We start from the raw sequence: 19,904 nt of genomic DNA, 5'->3' as shown, positions 1-19,904 counted from the left end.
GGTGGGGGTCCCAAGGGTGTCTGTGGGTGTCTAGGGGGGGGGTCCCAGGGAGGTCCTGGGGGGGTCCCCGAGGATCTGGGGGGTTCCCATGGGGGTCTCAAGGGGGTCCTGGGGGTGTCTGGGGGGGGTCCCAGGGGTGTCCTGGGGGTGTCTGGGGGGGGTCCCAGAGGATCTGGGGGTTTCCCAGGGGGGTCCTGGGGAGCTCTGGGTGGGGGTCCCAAGGGTGTTTGTGGGTGTCTGGGGGGGGTCCCAAGGGTGTCTGGGGGGCTCTAGGGGTGTCCCAGGGGGCTCCTGGGGGTGTCTGGGGGGATCCCAAGGGATCTGGGGGGTTCCCATGGGGGTCCCAGGGGGGTCCTGGGGAGCTCTGGTGGGGGGTCCCAAGGGGGTCTGGGGGGGTCCCAGAGGATCTGGGGGGTTCCCTGGGGGGTTCCCATAGGGGTCCTGGGGGGTCCTGGGGAGCTCTGAGTGGGGGTCCCAAGGGTGTCTGGGGGTGGCCCAGAGGGGTCCTGGGGGGTTCCCATGTGGGTCCCAGGGGGACCTGGGGGTGTCTGGGGTGGCCCAGAGGATCCTGGGGGGGGGTCCTGGGGGTGTCTGGGGGCGGGTCCCAAGGGTCCCGGGGAGGTCTTGGGGGTCTCTAGGGGGTCCCAGGGGGATCTGGGAGGGTCTTGGGGGGGTTCCCAGGGGTGTCCCAAGAGTCCCAGGGGTCTGGGGGGTCCCAGGGGTCTGGGGTTCCCAGGGGGGGGTCTCGGGGGCCTGGGGGGATCCCAGGGGGTCCCAGGGGTCTGGGGGGAACCCTGGGGGTCTGGGGGTTCCTAGGGGGGGTTCCCATTGCCCCCCTCACCCCCCTCTCCCCCCCCTCTCCCCCCAACAGCTTCTCTCTTGGCCGAATTCTTCACGGTGTTCAGCACCTTCGACTTCGCGGGCCAGTTGGTTTCAATGCGGGAGGGGCGGGCGCTGCCCCTCCCCCCCCAGCCCCCCGACCCCCCCATTCCCGAGGGGCTCAAACTGGGGCCCTTCAACCTCCAGGACCCCTTTGAGCTCAACCACAACGTGGCGGCCAACGTCACCGCCGACACCGCGCGGCGCTTCGCCCGCTGCTGCCGCGGCGCCGCCGCCTATTGCCGGAGCCCCGCTTCCACCGCCCCCCGGCCCGCGGCGCCTGGGGGCTCATACGGCTCTTCCGACCCGGAGCCGCGGAACCCGGAGCCTCCGGCGCCGCCTCCGGCGCCTTCGTGGTGGCGCTGCCGGCACAGGGGCCGCGCGGCTCCGGCGCCCGCTTCGGCGACGTCTGCGGCGCCGTGGCCTTCGTGCTGCGCCACGTGCTCAAGTGCCGCTGCCAGGAGGTGGGGGGCGCGGGGGGCGCTGGTGAGGAGTTGGGGGTCCCTATGGACTCATTGAGTGATGACGATGAGGAGTTGGGGGTCCCAATGGACCCATCGAGTGATGCCGATGAGGAGTTGGGGGTCACAATGGACCCACCAAGTGATGCCGGTGAGGAGTTGGGGGTCCCTATGGACCCATCGAGTGATGCCGATGAGGAGTTGGGGGTCCCAATGGACCCATTGAGTGATGCCGGTGAGGAGTTGGGGGTCCCAATGGACCCATTGAGTGATGACGATGAAGAGTTGGGGGTCCCTATGGACCCATCGAGTGATGCCGGTGAGGAGTTGGGGGTCCCAATGGAGTCGCTAAATGGTCCCAGTGAGGAATTGGGGGACCCTATGGACCCATTGAGTGATGCCGATGAGGAATTGGGGGGACCGGTGTCACCAAGTGATGCTGATGAGGAATTGGGGGGTCCCAATGGACCCACCAAGAGATGCCAGTGGGGAATTGGGGGTCTCAATGGGGTCACTAAATGGTCCCGGTGAGGAATCGGGGGTCCCTATGGACCCATTGAGTGATGCCGGTGAGGAATTGGGGGGACCGGTGTCACCGAGTGATGCCGATGAGGAATTGGGGGTCCCAATGGAGTCACTAAATGGTCCCGGTAAAGAATTGGGGGTCCCAATGGGGTCGCTAAATGGTCCCGGTGAGGAATTGGGGGTCGCAATGGACCCACCAAGTGCTCCCAGTAAAGAATTGGGGGTCCCAATGGACACGCCAAGAGATGCCAGTGGGGAATTGGGGGTCCCAATGGGGTCGCTAAATGGTCCCAGTAAGGAATTGGGGCTCCCAATGGGGTCACTAAATGGTCCCAGTAAAGAATTGGGGGTCCCAATGGGGTCGCTAAATGGTCCCGGTGAGGAATTGGAGGTCGCAATGGACCCACCAAGCGCTCCCAGTAAAGAATTGGGGGTCCCAATGGACACGCCAAGAGATGCCAGTGGGGAATTGGGGGTCCCAATGGGGTCGCTAAATGGTCCCAGTAAGGAATTGGGGCTCCCAATGGAGTCACTAAATGGTCCCGGTAAAGAATTGGGGGTCCCAATGGGGTCGCTAAATGGTCCCGGTGAGGAATTGGGGGTCGCAATGGACCCACCAAGTGCTCCCAGTAAAGAATTGGGGGTCCCAATGGACACACCAAGAGATGCCAGTGGGGAATTGGGGGTCCCAATGGGGTCGCTAAATGGTCCCCAGTAAGGAATTGGGGCTCCCAATGGAGTCACTAAATGGTCCCGGTAAAGAATTGGGGGTCCCAATGGACACGCCAAGAGATGCCAGTGGGGAATTGGGGGTCCCAATGGGGTCGCTAAATGGTCCCAGTAAGGAATTGGGGCTCCAATGGGGTCACTAAATGGTCCCAGTAAAGAATTGGGGCTCCCAGTGGAGTCACTAAATGGTCCCGGTGAGGAATTGGGGCTCCCAATGGACCCACCAAGTGCTCCCGGTAAAGAATTGGGGGTCCCAATGGACACACCAAGTGCTCCCAGTAAGGAATTGGGGCTCCCAATGGAGTCACTAAATGGTCCCAGTAAGGAATTGGGGCTCCCAATGGAGTCGCTAAATGGTCCCAGTAAGGAATTGGGGCTCCCAATGGGGTCGCTAAATGGTCCCAGTAAGGAATTGGGGCTCCCAATGGGGTCGCTAAATGGTCCCAGTAAAGAACTGGGGCTCCCAATGGCCCCACCAAGTGACGCTGGTGACGAATCGGGGCTCCCGGTGCCACCGAGCGCAGCCGGTGAGGACCTGGTGCCCCCAATGGCCGCGCCAATGGCTCCGTGTGCCGAACCACCTTTCCCGGCGTCGGCTCCATCGCCGCGCCCCAAACGCCCCCTCCCCACATCCCCCCCCGCCCCCGCCAAGAGACGGCGCCGCGACCCCCGCGCCGCGGTGACCTGGAGCTGCGCCGTGTGGCACCGCGTGTGGAGCGGCCGGCGGCGGCTCCGGCGCCAGCTCCGGCACCTCCATGACGGCGCCGCTGACCGCGAGCTGGCGCTGGAAGCGCGCGGTGACGGAGACGCTGGCGCGGGGGGAGGCGCCGGCGCAACCGCTGCTGCGTTTCGGCGCCTGCGCCCGGGCGGCCGCGCCGCGGGTGCTGCTGCGCTTGGTGCCGCTGCCGCCGGCTCCGCAGCCGCTGTTTCGGGACTTTTGCCACTTTTTGGAGGGGTTTCTGCCCGGCGCCGTGTGGCAGCGGTTGGGCTGGGGGGGCGCTGCCGGCACGCGGGGCGCCGCAGTAAACGGGTGTGCAGAGCGGTGTTGTTCGGCTTTCATTGGGGTTTGTTGGGTTTCGTTGGGTTTCATTGGGTTTCGTTGGGTTTCAATGCGGTTTCATTGGGTTTCGTTGGGTTTTGTTGGATTTCATTGGGGTTTCGTTGGGTTTTATTGGGGTTTCATTGGGTTTCAATGGGTTTCGTTGGGTTTCGATGGGTTTCGTTGGGTTTCATTGGGGTTTTTTTGGGTTTTGTTGGGTTTCGTTGGGATTCAATGGGTTTTGTTGGGTTTCGATGGGTTTCATTGGAGTTTTGTTGGGTTCCATTGGGTTTCATTGGGTTTCATTGGGTTTCATTGGGGTTTCGTTGGATTTCATTGGGTTCCATTGGGTTTCATTGGGTTTCATTGGGGTTTCGTTGGATTTCATTGGGTTCCATTGGGTTTCAATGGGGTTTCGTTGGGTTTCATTGGGTTTCGTTGGGTTTAATTGGGGTTTCGTTGGGGTTTCGTTGGGTTTCATTGGGGTTTCGTTGGGTTTTGTTGGGTTTCATTGGAGTTTCATTGGGTTCCGTTGGGTATCATTGGGTTTCGTTGGGTTTCGATGGGTTTCGTTGGATTTCATTGGGGTTTTGTTGGGTTTCATTGGGGTTTCATTTCGGTTTCATTGGGTTTCGTTGGGTTTCATTGGGGTTCGTTGGGTTTCATTGGGGTTTCATTGGGGTTCGTTAGGGTTTGTTGAGTTTCGTAGGGTTTCCTTTGGGTTTCATTGGGGTTTCATTTCGGTTTCGTTGGGTTTCATTGGGGTTTCGTTGGGTTTCGTTGGGTTTCAATTGGTTTCATTGGGTTTCGTTCGGTTTTGTTGGGTTTCATTGGGGTTTCGTTTGGTTTCTTTGGCGTTCATTGGGGTTTCATTTGGTTTCATTGGGGTTCATTGGGGTTTGTTGGGTTTCGTAGGGTTTCCTTTGGGTTTCGTTGGGGTTTCGTTGGGTTTCATTGGGGTTTCATTGGGGTTCGTTGGGTTTCATTGGGGTTTCATTGGGGCTTCATTGGGGTTCCTTGGGGTTCATGGGGGTTTCATTGGGGTTTCATGGGGATTTCATTGGGGTTTCGTTGTGTTTCCTTGGGGTTTCGTTCGGTTTCATTGGGTTTCATTTGGTTTCTTTGGGTTTCATTGGGGTTTCCTTGGGTTTCAATTGATTTCGTTGGGTTTCAGTGGGTTTCATTGGGATTTCGTTGGGTTTCGTTGGGGTTTCGTTGGGTTTCATTGGGTTCCATTGGGTTTCATTGGGTTTCATTGGGGTTTCGTTGGGTTTCATTGGGTCTCGTTGGGTTTCGTGGGGTTTCGTTGGGTTTCATTGGGTTTTGTTGGGTTTCATTGGGATTTCGTTGAGGTTTCATTGGGGTTTCGTTGGGTTTCATTGGGTTTCATTGGGTTTCATTGGGGTTTCGTTGGATTTCGTTGGGTTTTGTTGGGTTTCATTGGGGTTTCGTTGGGTTTCATTGGGGTTTCGTTGGGTTTCGTTGGGTTTCGTTGGGTTTCATTGGGGTTTCATTGGGTTTCGTTGGGTTTCATTGGGGTTTCATTGGGTTTCATTGGGGATTCCTTGGGTTTCATTTGGTTTCGTTGGGTTTCGTTGGGGTTCGTTGGGTTTTGTTGGGTTTCAATGGGTTTCATTGGGTTTTGTTGGGTTTCAATGGGTTTTGTTGGGTTTCATTGGGGTTTCGTTGGGTTTCATTGGGGTTTCGTTGGGTTTCGTTGGGTTTTGTTGGGTTTCATTGGAGTTTCGTTGGGTTTCAATGGGGTTTCGTTGGGTTTTGTTGGGTTTCATTGGGGTTTCGTTGGGGTTTCGTTGGGTTTCATTGGGGTTTCATTGGGGTTTCGTTGGGTTTCATTGGGGTTTCATTGGGTTTCGTTGGGTTTCAATGGGGTTCCATTGGGTTCTATTGGGTTTCATTGGGTTTCGTTGGGTTTCGTTGGGTTTCATTGGGTTCCGTTGGGTATCATTGGGTTTCGTTGGATTTCATTGGGTTTCGTTGCGTTTCATTGGGGTTTCATTGGGGGTTCATTTGGTTTTATTTGGTTTCGTTGGGTTTCATTTGGTTTCATTGGGTTTCATTGGGTTTTCGTTGGGTTTCATTGGGGTCTCGTTGGGTTTCATTGGCGTTCATTGGAGTTCATTGGGGTTTCATTTGGTTTCATTGGGGTTCATTGGGGTTTGTTGGGTTTCATAGGGTTTCCTGTGGGTTTCATTGGGGTTTGTTGGAGTTTCATTGGGGTTTCGTTGAAGTTTCGTTGGGTTTCAATGGGGTTTCGTTGGGGTTTCAGTTGGTTTCGTTGGGTTTCATTGGGGTTCGTTGGGTTTCATTGGGGTTTCGTTGGGTTTCATTGGGGTTCCATTGGGGTTCATTGGGGTTCATGGGGGTTTCATGGGGATTTCATTGGGGTTTCGTTGGGTTTCATTGGGTTTCATTGGAGTTTCGTTGGGTTTTATTGGGGTTGTGTTGGGTTTCGTTGGGTTTCATTGGGGTTTCGTTGGGTTTCAATTGATTTTGTTGGGTTTCAGTGGATTTCGTTGGGGTTTCATTGGGTTTCGTTGGGTTTCATTGGGGTTTCGTTGGGTTTCATTGGGGTTTCAATGGGTTTCATTGGGTTTCATTGGGTTTCGTTGGGTTTCATTGGGTTTCGTTGGGTTTCATTGGGGTTTCATTGGGTTTCATTGGGGATTCCTTGGGTTTCATTTGGCTTCGTTGGGTTTCGTTGGGGTTCGTTGGGTTTTGTTGGGTTTCAATGGGTTTCGTTGGGTTTCATTGGGTTTTGTTGGGTTTCAATGGGTTTCGTTGGGTTTCATTGGGGTTTCGTTGGGTCTCGTTGGGTTTCATTGGGATTTCGTTGGGTTTCAATTGATTTCGTTGGGTTTCAATGGGTTTCATTGGGTTTCATTGGGGTTTCATTGGGGTTTCGTTGGGTTTCAATGGGTTTTGTTGGGTTTCAATGGGTTTCATTGGGGTTTCATTGGGGTTTCGTTGGGTTTCAATGGGTTTTGTTGGGTTTCAATGGGTTTCATTGGGTTTCATTGGGGTTTCGTCGGGGATTCCTTGGGTTTCATTTGGTTTCATTGGGGTTTCGTTGGGTTTCAATGGGATTTCATTTGGTTTCGTTGGGTTTTGTTTGGTTTCATGGGGTTTCGTTGGGTTTCAATGGGGTCTCATTGGGTTTTGTTGAGTTCCGTTGGGTTCCAATGGGTTTCAATGGGGTTTCAATGGGGTTTCGTTGGGTTTCATTGGGGTTTCAATGGGGTTTCGTTGGGTTTCATTGGGGTTTCATTGGGATTTCGTTGGGTTTCAATGGGGTTTCGTTGGGTTTCATTGGGGATTCCTTGGGTTTCGTTGGGTTTCGTTGGGTTTCGTTGGATTTCATTGGGTTTCATTGGATTTCATTGGGTTTCATTGGGTGTCATTGGGGTTTCATTGGGTTTCATTGGGGTTTCATTTGGTTTCGTTGGGTTTCGTTGGGTATCATTGGGTATCATTGAGGTTTCATTGGGTTTCACTGGGGTTTCACTGGGGTTTCATTGGGGTTTCATTGGGTATCATTGGGGTTTCATTTTGGTTTCATTGGGGATTCATTGGGGTTTCATTTTGGTTTCATTGGGGATTCATTGGGGTTTCATTTTGGTTTCATTGGGGATTCATTGGGGTTTCATTTTGGTTTCATTGGGGTTCATTGGGGTTTCATTGGGGATTCATTGGGGTTTCATTTTGGTTTCATTGGGGATTCATTGGGGTTTCATTGGGGATTCATTGGGGATTCATTGGGGTTCATTGGGGATTCATTGGGGTTTCATTGGGGTTTCATTGGGGTTTCATATTTCTCTTGGTTTCCGCTTCTTTCCGGAAGTTGCAAACGCTCCTTTAATTTCACGCGCCGCTCAGCGGAAATTGCCGAAGGCGCCTTCGGGTCTTTCCGCGCCGGGGGCGGGGCCGGGTGAGGGATCGGGCGGTCCCGGAGCAACCCCGGAAACACCCGAAGCCGGGAGGCGGCGCCGAACCGAATCCGTCCGGAAAGAGCCGAAAAGAGCCGAAGCGGAGCCGAAAAGAGCCGAAGCGGAGCCGAAAAGAGCCGAAGCGGAGCCGGAGGCGTGTCGGGGCGCCCCCGGAAACACCCGAAGCCGGGAGGCGGCGCCGAACCGAATCCATCCGGAAAAAGCCGAACGCAATCCGGAAAGAGCCGAAGAGGAGCCGAAAAGAGTCGAAAAGAGCCGAAGCGGAGCGGGAGGCGTGTCGGGTGATCCCGGAAACACCCGAAGCCGGGAGGCGGCGCCGAACCCCATCCGGAAAGAGCCGAAGCGGAGCCGAAAAGAGCCGAAGAGGAGCCGGAAAGAGCCGAAGCGGAGCGGGAGGCGTGTCGGGTGATCCCGGACCGCCCCCGGAAACACCCGAAGCCGGGAGGCGGCGCCGAACCGAATCCGTCCGGAAAGAGCCGAAGAGGAGCCGAAAAGAGCCGGAGAGGAGCCGAAAAGAGCCGAAGCGGAGCCGAAAAGAGCCGAAGAGGAGCCGAAAAGAGCCGAAGAGGAGCCGAAAAGAGCCGAAGCGGAGCCGAAAAGAGCCGAAGAGAAGCCGAAAAGAGCCGAAGAGGAGCCGAAAAGAGCCGAAGAGGAGCCGAAAAGAGCCGAAGAGAAGCCGAAAAGAGCCGAAGAGGAGCCGGAAAGAGCCGAAGCGGAGCGGGAGGCGTGTCGGGTGATCCCGGACCGCCCCCGGAAACACCCGAAGCCGGGAGGCGGCGCCGAACCGAATCCATCCGGAAAGAGCCGAAGAGGAGCCGAAAAGAGCCGGAGAGGAGCCGAAAAGAGCCGAAGAGGAGCCGAAAAGAGCCGAAGCGGAGCCGAAAAGAGCCGAAGAGAAGCCGAAAAGAGCCGAAGAGGAGCCGAAAAGAGCCGAAGAGGAGCCGAAAAGAGCCGAAGCGGAGCCGGAGGCGTGTCGGGTGATCCCGGAAACACCCGAAGCCGGGAGGCGGCGCTGAACCCCATCCGGAAAGAGCCGAAGAGAAGCCGAAGCGCCCCCGGAAACACCCGAAGCCGGGAGGCGGCGCCGAACCCCATCCGGAAAGAGCCGAAGAGGAGCCGAAGCGCCCCCGGAAACACCCGAAGCCGGGAGGCGGCGCCGAACCCCATCCGGAAAGAGCCGAAGAGGAGCCGAAAAGAGCCGAAAAGAGCCGAAGCGGAGCCGAAAAGAGCCGAAGCGGAGCGGGAGGCGTGTCGGGTGATCCCGGAAACACCCGAAGCCGGGAGGCGGTGCCGAACCCCATCCGGAAAGAGCCGAAGCGGAGCGGGAGGCGTGTCGGGTGTTTCCGGCGCGGCGGCGGAAATGGCCGAGGGCCGGCGGCGCCCGCCATGTTGGGAGCCGCTGGGCGCTGAGGAGACGCGGGCGTGAGGCGGCCGGGCCGGGCGGACGCGCCGCCGCTCCGCGCTCGTTCCCCGCTCCGCTCCCCCTCCCGCCCCCCCCATGCCGCTGGCCTGGCCCCCCCCCGCTCCCTGAGCGCGGAGCTCCGTCCCTGCGCCCCGCCTTCCGTTCCCCCTCCCCGCACAGCGCTTCCCCCTGTCGCGATAGTCGGCGGGGGGGGGGGGCGCCATGTCGAGCAGCGGCCGCAGCCCTTTGCCCACCGTCAACGAGAGGGACGCGGAGCAGGTAAAGGCCGCTCCTGGGGGGGGGAAACGGGGGCGGGTTGGGAGGGAAAATGGGGGGTTGGGGGGCCCTGCGTGGAAAAGGGGGGGTGGGGGGCTTTTTGTGAGGGGAAAGGGGGGGCTGGGGGGCCCTGGGTCCATTTTGTGAGGGGAAAGGGGGGGCTGGAGTGCCTTAGGTCCTTTTATATGAGGGGAAAAGGGGGTCTGGGGGGGCTTAGGTCCCTTTATATGAGAGAAAAAGGGGGTCTGGGGGCTCCTTTGGGCGGGAAAAGGGGGTCTGGGGGGCCTTAGGTCCCTTTATATGAGGGGAAAAGGGGGTGTGGGGGGCCCTGGGTCCCTTTATGTGAGAGAAAAGGGGGGTCTGGGGGCTCCTTTGGACGGGAAAAGGGGGGTCTGGGGAACCTTAGGTCCCTTTATATGAGGGGAAAAGGGGGTCTAGGGGGGCTTAGGTCCTTTTATATGAGGGGAAAAGGGGGTCTGGGGGGGGCTTAGGTCCCTTTATATGAGAGAAAAGGGGGGTCTGGGGGCTCCTTTGGACAGGAAAAGGGGGTCTGGGGGACCTTAGGTCCTTTTATATGAGGGGAAAAGGGGGTCTGGGGGGGCTTAGGCCCTTTTATATGGGGGGAAAGGGGGTCTGGGGGTCTTAGGTCCTTTTATATGAGGGGAAAAGGGGGGTCTGGGGGGGCTTAGGGCCCTTTATGTGAGAGAAAAGGGGGGTCTGGGGGCTCCTTTGGGCGGGAAAAGGGGGTCTGGGGGACCTTAGGTCCTTTTATATGAGAGGAAAAGGGGGTGTGGGGGGCCCTGGGTCCCTTTATGTGAGAGAAAAGGGGGGTCTGGGGGCTCCTTTGGGCGGGAAAAGGGGGGTCTGGGGAACCTTAGGTCCCTTTATATGAGGGGAAAAGGGGGTCTGGGGGGGCTTAGGTCCCTTTATATGAGAGAAAAGGGGGGTCTGGGGGCTCCTTTGGGCAGGAAAAGGGGGTCTGGGGGACCTTAGGTCCTTTTATATGAGGGGAAAAGGGGGTCTGGGGGGGCTTAGGTCCTTTTATATGAGGGGAAAAGGGGGTCTGGGGGGGCTTAGGTCCCTTTATATGAGAGAAAAGGGGGGTCTGGGGGCTCCTTTGGACAGGAAAAGGGGGTCTGGGGGACCTTAGGTCCTTTTATATGAGGGGAAAAGGGGGTCTGGGGGGCCTTAAGGCCCTTTATGTGAGAGAAAAGGGGGGTCTGGGGGCTCCTTTGGGCGGGAAAAGGGGGTCTGGGGGGGCTTAGGTCCCTTTTGTGAGGGGAAAGGGGGGTCTGGGGGACCTTAAGTCCCTTTATGTGAGAGAAAAGGGGGGTCTGGGGGCCCTGGGTCCCTTTATTGAGGGGAAATGGGGCTCTGGGGGACCCTGGTTCCCCCCCCCACGTGTGTTTTGGGGTCCCCCATGTTGGGGTTTGGGTTTAGGGGGGTTCTTGGGGTCCCCTCGGCTTCCCCAGAGCTGTGACACCCCCCGTTTGGGGTGTGTGGGGGGGGGAATCCCCATCTTTGGGGATGGGGGGACCCCAAGTGATGATGGGGGGGGACCCCAAGTGATGGGGGGGGACCCTAAGTGATGATAGGGGGGGACCCAAATAATAGGGGGGGACCCCAAGGAAATGATAGGGGGGGACCCCAAGTGATGGGGGGACCCAAATGGTAGGGGGGACCCCAAGGAAATGATATGGGGGGACCCCAAGTGATGGGGGGACCCAAATGATAGGGGGGACCCCAAGGAAATGATAGGGGGGGGGACCCCAAGTGATGGGGGGACCCAAATGGTAGGGGGGACCCCAAGGAAATGATATGGGGGGCACCCCAAGTGATGGGGGGACCCAAATGATAGGGGGGGACCCTAAGTGATTGGGGGACCCCAAGTGATGATGGGGGGGGACCCCAAGTGATGGGGGGACCCCAAGGAAATGATAGGGGGGGACCCCAAGTGATAGGGGGGGACACCCAAATAATGGGGGGGACCCAAATAATAGGGGGAGACCCCAAGTGATGGGGGGACCCTAAGGAAATGATAGGGGGGGACCCCAAGTAATGAGGGGACCCAAGTAATAGGGGGGGACCCCAAGTGATGGGGAGACCCAAATGATAGGGGGGACCCCAAGGAAATGATAGGGGAGGACCCCAAGTGATGGGGAGGGACCTCAAGTGATGATGGGGGGGGACCCCAAGTGATTGGGGGACCCCAAGTGATTAGGGGACCCCAAAGGATGATAGGGGGGAACCCCAAGTGATGATGGAGGGGGGCCCTGAATGATGGGGGAGGACACTGAATGATGAGGAGGGACCCCATGTGATTTGGGGGGGCCCCAAATGATAGGGGGCGACCTCAAGTGATTGGGGGGGAACCCAAATGATTGAGGGGGATCCCAAATGATAGAGAGGGACCCCAAGTGATGGGGGTGACTCTGAATGAAGGGGGGAGGGGGACCCCAAAAGATAGAGAGGGAACCAAAGTGATTGGGGGGGACCCTGAATGATTTTGGGGGGGGACCCCAAGTGATGGGGGAAACCCCAAGTGATGGGGGGATCCCAAATGATAGAGAGGGACCCCAAGTGATTGGGGGGGAACCCAAGTGATGGGGGACCCCGAATGATTCTGGGGGGGACCCCAAGTAAATGATAGAGAGGGACCCCAAGTGATGGGGGACCCTGAATGATTGGGAGGGACCCCAAGTTATGGGGGGGACCCTGAATGATAGGGGGTGACCCCAAGTGATTGAGGGGGAACCCAAGTGATAGGGGACCCTGAATGATTTTGGGGGGGACCCTGAATGATGGGGGGAAACTGCAAGTGATGGGGGGGGACCCCAAATGATAGAGAGGGGCCCAAAGTGATTGAGGGGGAACCCAAGTGATTGGGGGGACCCTGAATGATGGGGGAGGACCCCCAAGTGATGGGGGCGGGACCCCGAATGATGAAGGGGGACCCCAAATGATAGAGAGGGACCCCAAGTGATGGGGGGGACCCCGAATGATAGAGAGGGAACCTAAGTGATTGGGGGGGGACCCTGAATGATGAGGGGGGACCCCAAGTGATATGGGGGACTCCAAGTGATGGGGGATCCTGAATGATGGGGGAAGACCCCAAGTGATATGGGGGACCCCAAGTGATGGGAGACTCTGAATGATGGGAGGGGACCCCAAGTGATATGGGGGACCGTGAATGATGGAGAGTGACCCCAAGTGATGGGGGAGACCCTGAATGATGTGGGGGGGACCCCAAGTGATGGGGTTCCTGAATGATGATGGGGGGACCCCAAGTGATGGGGGACCCTGAATGATGGGGGGGGACCCTGAATGATGGAGGGGACCCCAAGTGATGGGGGGACCCCAGCGGGATTGGAGGCGGAGGGTGGGGGGCACCCACGAGTGGCTTCATCTGGGTGTCCCCAATACCATCAGCCGCCCCCCGGCCCTTTTGGGTCCTTTCCCCCTCTTTTGCTGCCGGAGAGTTCTTTGTGTCCCCCCAAACCAGCCCCAAAATTGGGGTGTTCTCCCTCTCTTCCCCCCGCCAGCTTCTCCAGCACGTATATATCTATATATATAGACATTTATATATACATGAAACATCAAAAATAACCCGATTTGGCTGACATTTCAGCACCAAAGCTGCTTCACCGTCGCGAGGCGGCGGGGGGAACAACCGCCGGTGCCGCCTGTTGGCGCTGACATCACCGCGGTGACATCATCACCGTGGTGACATCACCGCCGTGGTGACATCATCACTGCGGTGACATCACCACCACAGTTATATCACCGTGGTGACGTCATCACCATGGTGACATCACCAACACAGTGATATCACCACCATGGTGACATCATCGCCGCGGTGACATCGCCAACACAGTTATATCACCATGGTGACGTCATCACCATGGTGACATCACCAACACAGTGATATCACCGCCATGGTGCCGTCATCGCCGCGGTGACATCACCACCACAGTTATATCACCGTGGTGCCGTCATCGCCGCGGTGACATCACCACCACAGTTATATCACCGTGGTGCCGTCATCGCCGCGGTGACATCACCACCACAGTTATATCACCGTGGTGCCGTCATCGCCGCAGTGACATCACCACCACAGTTATATCACCGTGGTGCCGTCATCGCCGCGGTGACATCACCACCATGGTGACATAATCGCCGCGGTGACATCACCACCACAGTGATATCACCGTGGTGCCATTATCGCCGCGGTGACATCACCACCATGGTGACATAATCGCCGCGGTGACATCACCACCACAGTGATATCACCGTGGTGCCATTATCACCGCGGTGACATCATCGCCGCGGTGACATCACCACCACAGTGATATCACCGTGGTGCCATTATCACCGCGGTGACATCATCGCCGCGGTGACATCGCCACCACAGTTATATCACCGTGGTGACGTCATCACCACCACAGTGACATCACCGTGGTGACATCATCACCGGCGATCCCCCCATTTTGGCTCCGACCGGTGCCGTCCTCCTTAGTGTCGCTTTTCCCCTTTTCTGCCCCGTTTTCACGCCCAACCGCGGCACAACCGGTCGAGCCGGTTTGGCGCTCCCGGCACCGCCACGACGGGGAAACCGCGGTACGCGGCGTTTCGCCACCAAACCCAGGGGTTTGGAGCCCCGGTTAATTAATGAGGACCCCCCTAACGAGCGCCAAACCCCGCGCTGCGCCGAACCCGTCGGCCGCCACATCGCGGCGTTTCGGCAAAGCCGCCGCTGCTTTCCCGGGGGGCACCGGTGTCGCCGCGCGTTGTTTTTGGGGGGGATCCGGCGCCGGTACCACCACGCGCACCCCAAAACGCCGCCGCGGTTCCTGAGCCAGATGGCGCCGGCACCTCCCCCCCCGTTGCCACGGCAGCTTTTTGGCAGCAACCCCTCGTTCTGCTGCACGTTTCGGATCCAACCCCCCCCCCAACCAACCAAAACGCCGCCTTCCCCCCCAGGTTGCGCCACACTGAAAACGTCCCCCCCCCTGCCGCTTCCGTTGGTGGTTTCCTCCCATGGGAGGGGGCCCCAAAGCGCTGGCACCCCCACGTGCGCCTGTTATCTCCGGTGTCACCGGAGCGGTGACAGCGCCGCTCCCCATAAGGAAACACCCTGAGCGCGGCCCCGTAGCCGTGGGGCTTATTTAGGGGGGGGTGGTTTGGTGAAGCCAGCTCGGCCGTTTTGGGGTGAAACCGCCGCGGTTGTGTCACCAAACACAACAGGGGGTGTCACCGGCGTCCCCACCCCGGCACAGCCCGAAACCGCCGGCGCTTGCGTCAGGTATCGGGGGCGGCTCCCGGGGCGCGGCGCCGGCTCCGGCGCCCGGACTTTGCTCCCGGCCGCGCCGGCGGCCGCGGGACCACCCCAAAAACGGCAGAAGGAGGCGGGGGGGGCGCCCGGTGTCCCCGTGGTGTCCCCGTTGTGTCCCCATCGTGTCCCCCGGTGTCCCCGCAGGACGGGAAGGGCGGCAAGGCCAACATGCTGCGGGGCCGCGGCGCCGGCGCGGCGGCCGAGGAACAGCCGCACATCGGCAACTACCGGCTGCTCAAAACCATCGGCAAGGGCAACTTCGCCAAGGTCAAGCTGGCCCGGCACGTCCTGACCGGCAAGGAGGTGAGCGACACCGCGGCCTGGGGACGGCAATGGGATCCCGGGGCGCTCGGGGTCACCGCAACATGGGGACGGCGCTGGGCTCCTGGTGCTCTTGGTGTCACCAGAAAGTGGTGACAGGTCTGGGTTCCTGGTCCTGTTGGTGTCACCGCAACCTGGGGATGGTTCTGAGTTCCTGGTCCCGTGGGTGTCACCGCAATTTGGGGACAATTCTGGGCTCCTGGTGCTGTTGGTGTCACCGCAATTTGGGGACAGTTCTGGCTTCCTGGTCGTGTTGGTGTCACCAGAAACTGGTGACAGTTTTCTGCTCCTGGTCCCATGGGTGTCCCCACAACCTGGGGACAGTTCTGGGCTCCTGGTGCTGTTGGTGTCACCGCAACCTGGGGATGGTTCTGAGTTCCTGGTCCCATGGGTGTCACCACAATTTGGGGACAGTTCTGGGCTCCTGGTGCTCTTGGTGTCACCGGAATTTGCGGACGGTTCTGGGCTCCTGGTGCTCTCGGTGTCACCGCAATTTGGGGACAGTTCTGGGCTCCTGGTGCTCTTGGTGTCACCGCAATTTGGGGACGGTTCTGGGCTCCTGGTGCTCTTGGTGTCACCGCAATTTGGGGACAGTTCTGGGTTCCTGGTTCTCTTGGTGTCACCGCAATTTGGGGAAAGTTCTGGACTCCTGGTCCTGTTGGTGTCACCGCAATTTGGGGACGGTTCTGGGCTCCTGGTGCTCTTGGTGTCACCAGAAAGTGGTGACAGGTCTGGGTTCCTGGTCCTGTTGGTGTCACCGCAACCTGGGGATGGTTCTGAGTTCCTGGTCCCGTGGGTGTCACCACAATTTGGGGACAATTCTGGGCTCCTGGTGCTGTTGGTGTCACCGCAATCTGGGGACAGTTCTGGCTTCTTGGTCGTGTTGTTGTCACCAGAAACTGGTGACAGTTTTCTGCTCCTGGTCCCATGAGTGTCCCCACAACCTGGGGACAGTTCTGGGCTCCTGGTGCTGTTGGTGTCACCACAACCTGGGGATGGTTCTGAGTTCCTGGTCCCATGGGTGTCACCACAATTTGGGGACAGTTCTGGGCTCCTGGTGCTCTTGGTGTCACCGGAATTTGCGGACGGTTCTGGGCTCCTGGTGCTTTCGGTGTCACCGCAATTTGGGGACAGTTCTGGGCTCCTGGTGCTCTTGGTGTCACCACAATTTGGGGACAGTTCTGGGTTCCTGGTTCTCTTGGTGTCACCACAATATGGGGACATTTCTAGGCTCTTTGTCCTATTGGTGTCACCGCAGTTTGGGGACAGTTCTGGGCTCCTGGTGTCACCAGAAACTGGTGACAGTTTTCTGCTCCTGGTCCCGCGGGTGTCACCACAACCTGGGGACAGTTCTGGGCTCCTGGTCCTGTTGGTGTCACCGCAACCTGGGGATGGTTCTGAGTTCCTGGTCCCATGGGTGTCACCACAATTTGGGGACAGTTCTGGGCTCCTGGTTCTCTCGGTGTCACCACAACCTGGCGACATTTCTGGGCTCTTGGTGTCACCAGAAACTGGTGACAGTTTTGTGCTCCTGCTCCCATGGGTGTCACCGCAATTTGGGGACAGTTCTGGGCTCCTGGTGCTCTCGGTGTCACCAGAAACTGGTGACAGTTCTGGGCTCCTGGTCCTGTTGGTGTCACCGCAATTTGGGGACAGTTCTGAGCTCATTGTCCCGTGGGTGTCACCGCAATTTGGGGACAGTTCTGGGCTCTTTGTCCCATTGGTGTCACCACAATTTGGGGACAGTTCTGGGCTCCTGTTGCTGTCGGTGTCACCGCAATTTGTGGACAATTCTGATCTCATTGTCCTGTTGGTGTCACCACAATTTGGGGACAGTCCTGAGCTCCTTGTTCTCTTGATGTCACCTCAATTTGGGGACAGTTCTGGGCTCCTGGTGCTGTTGGTGTCACCGCAACCTGGGGACAGTTCTGGGCTCCTGGTCCCATGGGTGACACGACAACCTGGGAACAGTTCTGGGCTCCCGGTGTCACCAGAAACTGGTGACAGTTTTGTGCTCCTGCTCCCATGGGTGTCACCGCAATTTGAGGACAGTTCTGGGCTCCTGTTTCTGTTGGTGTCACCGCAATTTGGGGACAGTTCTGGGCTCTTTGTCCCGTGGGTGTCACCACAATTTGGGGACAGTTCTGGGTTCTTGGTGTCACCAGAAACTGCTGTAAGTTTTGTGCTTCTGGTCCCATGGCTGTCACTACAATCTGGGGACAGTTCTGGGTTCCTGGTCCTGTTGGTGTCACCACAATTTGGGGACAGTTCTGGGTTCCTGATGCTGTTGCTGTCACCACAATTTGGGGACAATTCTGAGCTCATTGTCCTGTTGGTGTCACCGCAGTTTGGGGACAGTTCTGGGCTCTTGGTTCTCTTGGTGTCACCACAGCCTGGGGACAGTTCTGGGCTCCTGGTGCTCTCGGTGTCACCACAATTTGGGGACAGGTCTTGGTTGCTGGTTCTCTCAGTGTCACCGCAACCTGGGGACAGTTCTGGGCTCCTGCTCGTGTTGGTTTCACCAGAAACTGGTGACAGTTTTGTGCTCCTGGTCCTGTGTTTGTCACCACAACCTGGGGACAGTTCTGGACTCTTGGTCCCATGGGTGTCACCACAATTGGGGGACAGTTCTGGGCTCCTGGTGCTCTCGGTGTCACCACAATTTGGGGACAAATCTGTGCTCCTCGTCCTGTTGGTGTCACCACAACCTGGGGACAGTTCTGGGCTCTTGGTCCCATGGGTGTCACCACAATTGGGGGACAGTTCTGGGCTCCTGGTTCTCTTGGTGTCACCACAATTGGGGGACAGTTCTGGGCTCCTGGTTCTCTTTGTGTCACCACAACCTGGGGACAGTTCTGGGCTCCTGGTCCCATGCGTATCACCACAATTTGGGGACAGTTCTGGGCTCCTGGTTCTCTTGGTGTCACCACAATTTGGGGACAGTTCTGGGCTCCTGGTCCTGTTGGTGTCACCACAACCTGGGGACAGTTCTGAGCTCATTGTCCCGTGGGTGTCCCCGCAGTTTGGGGACAGTTCTGGGTTCCTGGTGCCCTTGGTGTCACCACAACCTGGGGACAGTTCTGGGCTCATTGTCCCGTGGGTGTCACCACAATTTGGGGACAGTTCTGGTCTCTTTGTCCTGTTGGTGTCACCACAACCTGGGGACAGTTCTGGGCTCATTGTCCCGTGGGTGTCACCACAATTTGGGGACAGTTCTGGTCTCTTTGTCCTGTTGGTGTCACCACAACCTGGGGACAGTTCTGGGCTCCTGGTGCCCTCGATGTCACCGCAATTTGGGGACAGTCCTGAGCTCCTTGTTCTCTTGGTGTCATCACAATTTGGGGACAGTTCTGGGTTCCTGTTGCTCTCGGTGTCACCACAACCTGGGGACAGTTCTGAGCTCCTGGTGCTGTTGGTGTCACCACAACCTGGGGACAGTTCTCACCTCATTGTCCCATGGGTGTCACCCCAATTTGGAGACAGTTCTGGGCTCCTTGTCTCATGGGTGTCACCCCAATTTGGGGCCAGTCCTGTGATCTGGTTCCCGGGTGTCCCCTTTGTGTCCCCTTTGGGGACACTTGGGGACATTCCCTGCGCCGTGTCCCCCCCAGGTGGCCGTGAAGATCATCGACAAGACGCAGCTCAACTCCTCCAGCCTGCAGAAGGTGAGGGGGGGGGACACCCCATGGGGTGTCCTCAATATGGGGGGGGACACGGGGGTGGTGACACTTTTTGGGGACCACCCACCAAGTGACGGTGACACTTTTGTCACCCCAAACCTCCCTCCCAGCTCTTCCGCGAGGTGCGAATCATGAAGGTCCTGAACCACCCCAACATCGGTGAGCCCCCAAACCCCCTCCCCTGTTCACTGGGGGACCCCCAAACCCCCCAACTCCCCCCCTCCGGGGGTCCCCCCCACCCCGCGTCCCCCCCATTTCCAGCTCCTGTCACCCCAATTCGCAGTGAAGCTGTTCGAGGTGATCGAGACCGAGAAGACGCTCTATCTGGTCATGGAATACGCCAGCGGGGGTGAGTTTCCCTCCCCGGGGGGGTCATTTAATTAATTAGCGCTTAATTAATTAATTAACACCGCTGATTTAATCACACCAACACCCCCAAACAACCCCAAACTGGCTGTGGGTGCCCCCGAACCCCCAAACACCCCCAAACTGACTGTGGGTGCCCCCAAACACCCCCAAACTGGTTGTGGGTGCCCCCGAACCCCCAAACACTCCCGAACTGGTTGTGGGTGCCCCAAACACCCCAAACTGGCTGTGGGTGCCCCCAAACCCCCAAACACCCCCAAACTGGCTGTGGGTGCCCCCAAACACCCCCAACCTAGTTGTGGGTGCTCCCGAACCCCCAAACACCCCCAAACTGGTTGTGGGTGCCCCCAAACACCCCCAAACAACCCCAAACTAGTTGTGGGTGCCCCCAAACACCCCCAAACTAGTTGTGGGTGCTCCCGAACCCCCAAACACCCCCAAACTGGTTGTGGGTGCCCCCAAACACCCCCAAACACACCCAAACTGGTTGTGGGTGCTCCCGAACACCCCCAAACTGACTGTGGGTGCCACTGAACCCCCAAACACCCCCAAACTGGTTATGGGTGCCCCCGAACCCCCAAACATCCCCGAACTGGTTGTGGGTGCCCCCAAACACCCCCAAACACACCCAAACTGGTTGTGGGTGCCCCCGAACACCCCCAAACTGACTGTGGGTGCCACTGAACCCCCAAACACCCCCATGCTGGTTGTGGGTGCCACTGAACCCCCAAACACCCCCAAACTGGTTGTGGGTGCCCCCGAACCCCCAAACATCCCCAAACTGGTTGTGGGTGCCCCCAAACCCCCAAACATCCCCGAACTGGTTGTGGGTGCCCCAAACACCCCCAAACTAGTTGTGGGTGCTCCCGAACCCCCAAACACTCCCAAACTGGTTGTAGGTGCCCATGAACCCCCAAACACCCCCAAAC

General features: G+C 58.3%; 2 protein-coding genes across 2 annotated transcripts in view; both read left to right on the top strand.

Moving 5' to 3' along the window:
* Positions 1-871: 871 nt before the first annotated feature.
* On the top strand, positions 872-9,024 carry LOC308052304 (uncharacterized protein; the record flags this gene model as incomplete). Its single annotated transcript, XM_080364397.1, is given in 7 exon segments — positions 872-1,126; positions 1,129-1,867; positions 2,581-2,621; positions 2,711-3,390; positions 3,392-3,616; positions 7,528-7,994; positions 8,037-9,024. Coding segments are annotated over 7 exon segments (3,395 nt in total), but the record flags the coding sequence as incomplete, so codon positions are not given.
* The window catches only part of LOC308052302 (serine/threonine-protein kinase MARK2-like), a gene marked incomplete at its 3' end in the record, with an annotated part of 49,395 nt that continues 38,200 nt past the window's right edge, over positions 8,710-19,904 (top strand). The window contains 5 exon segments of the mRNA XM_080364396.1: positions 8,710-9,279; positions 14,753-14,911; positions 18,541-18,594; positions 18,720-18,768; positions 18,893-18,958. Coding sequence (XP_080220522.1) covers positions 9,223-9,279; positions 14,753-14,911; positions 18,541-18,594; positions 18,720-18,768; positions 18,893-18,958 — 385 coding nt within the window. The 5' untranslated portion in view covers positions 8,710-9,222.

This window comes from Nesoenas mayeri (genome assembly GCF_963082525.1).
Source record: "Nesoenas mayeri genome assembly, contig: SCAFFOLD_153, whole genome shotgun sequence".
Classification (NCBI taxonomy): Eukaryota; Metazoa; Chordata; class Aves; order Columbiformes; family Columbidae; genus Nesoenas; species Nesoenas mayeri.
This window is presented reverse-complemented; position numbering and strand designations above follow the sequence as displayed.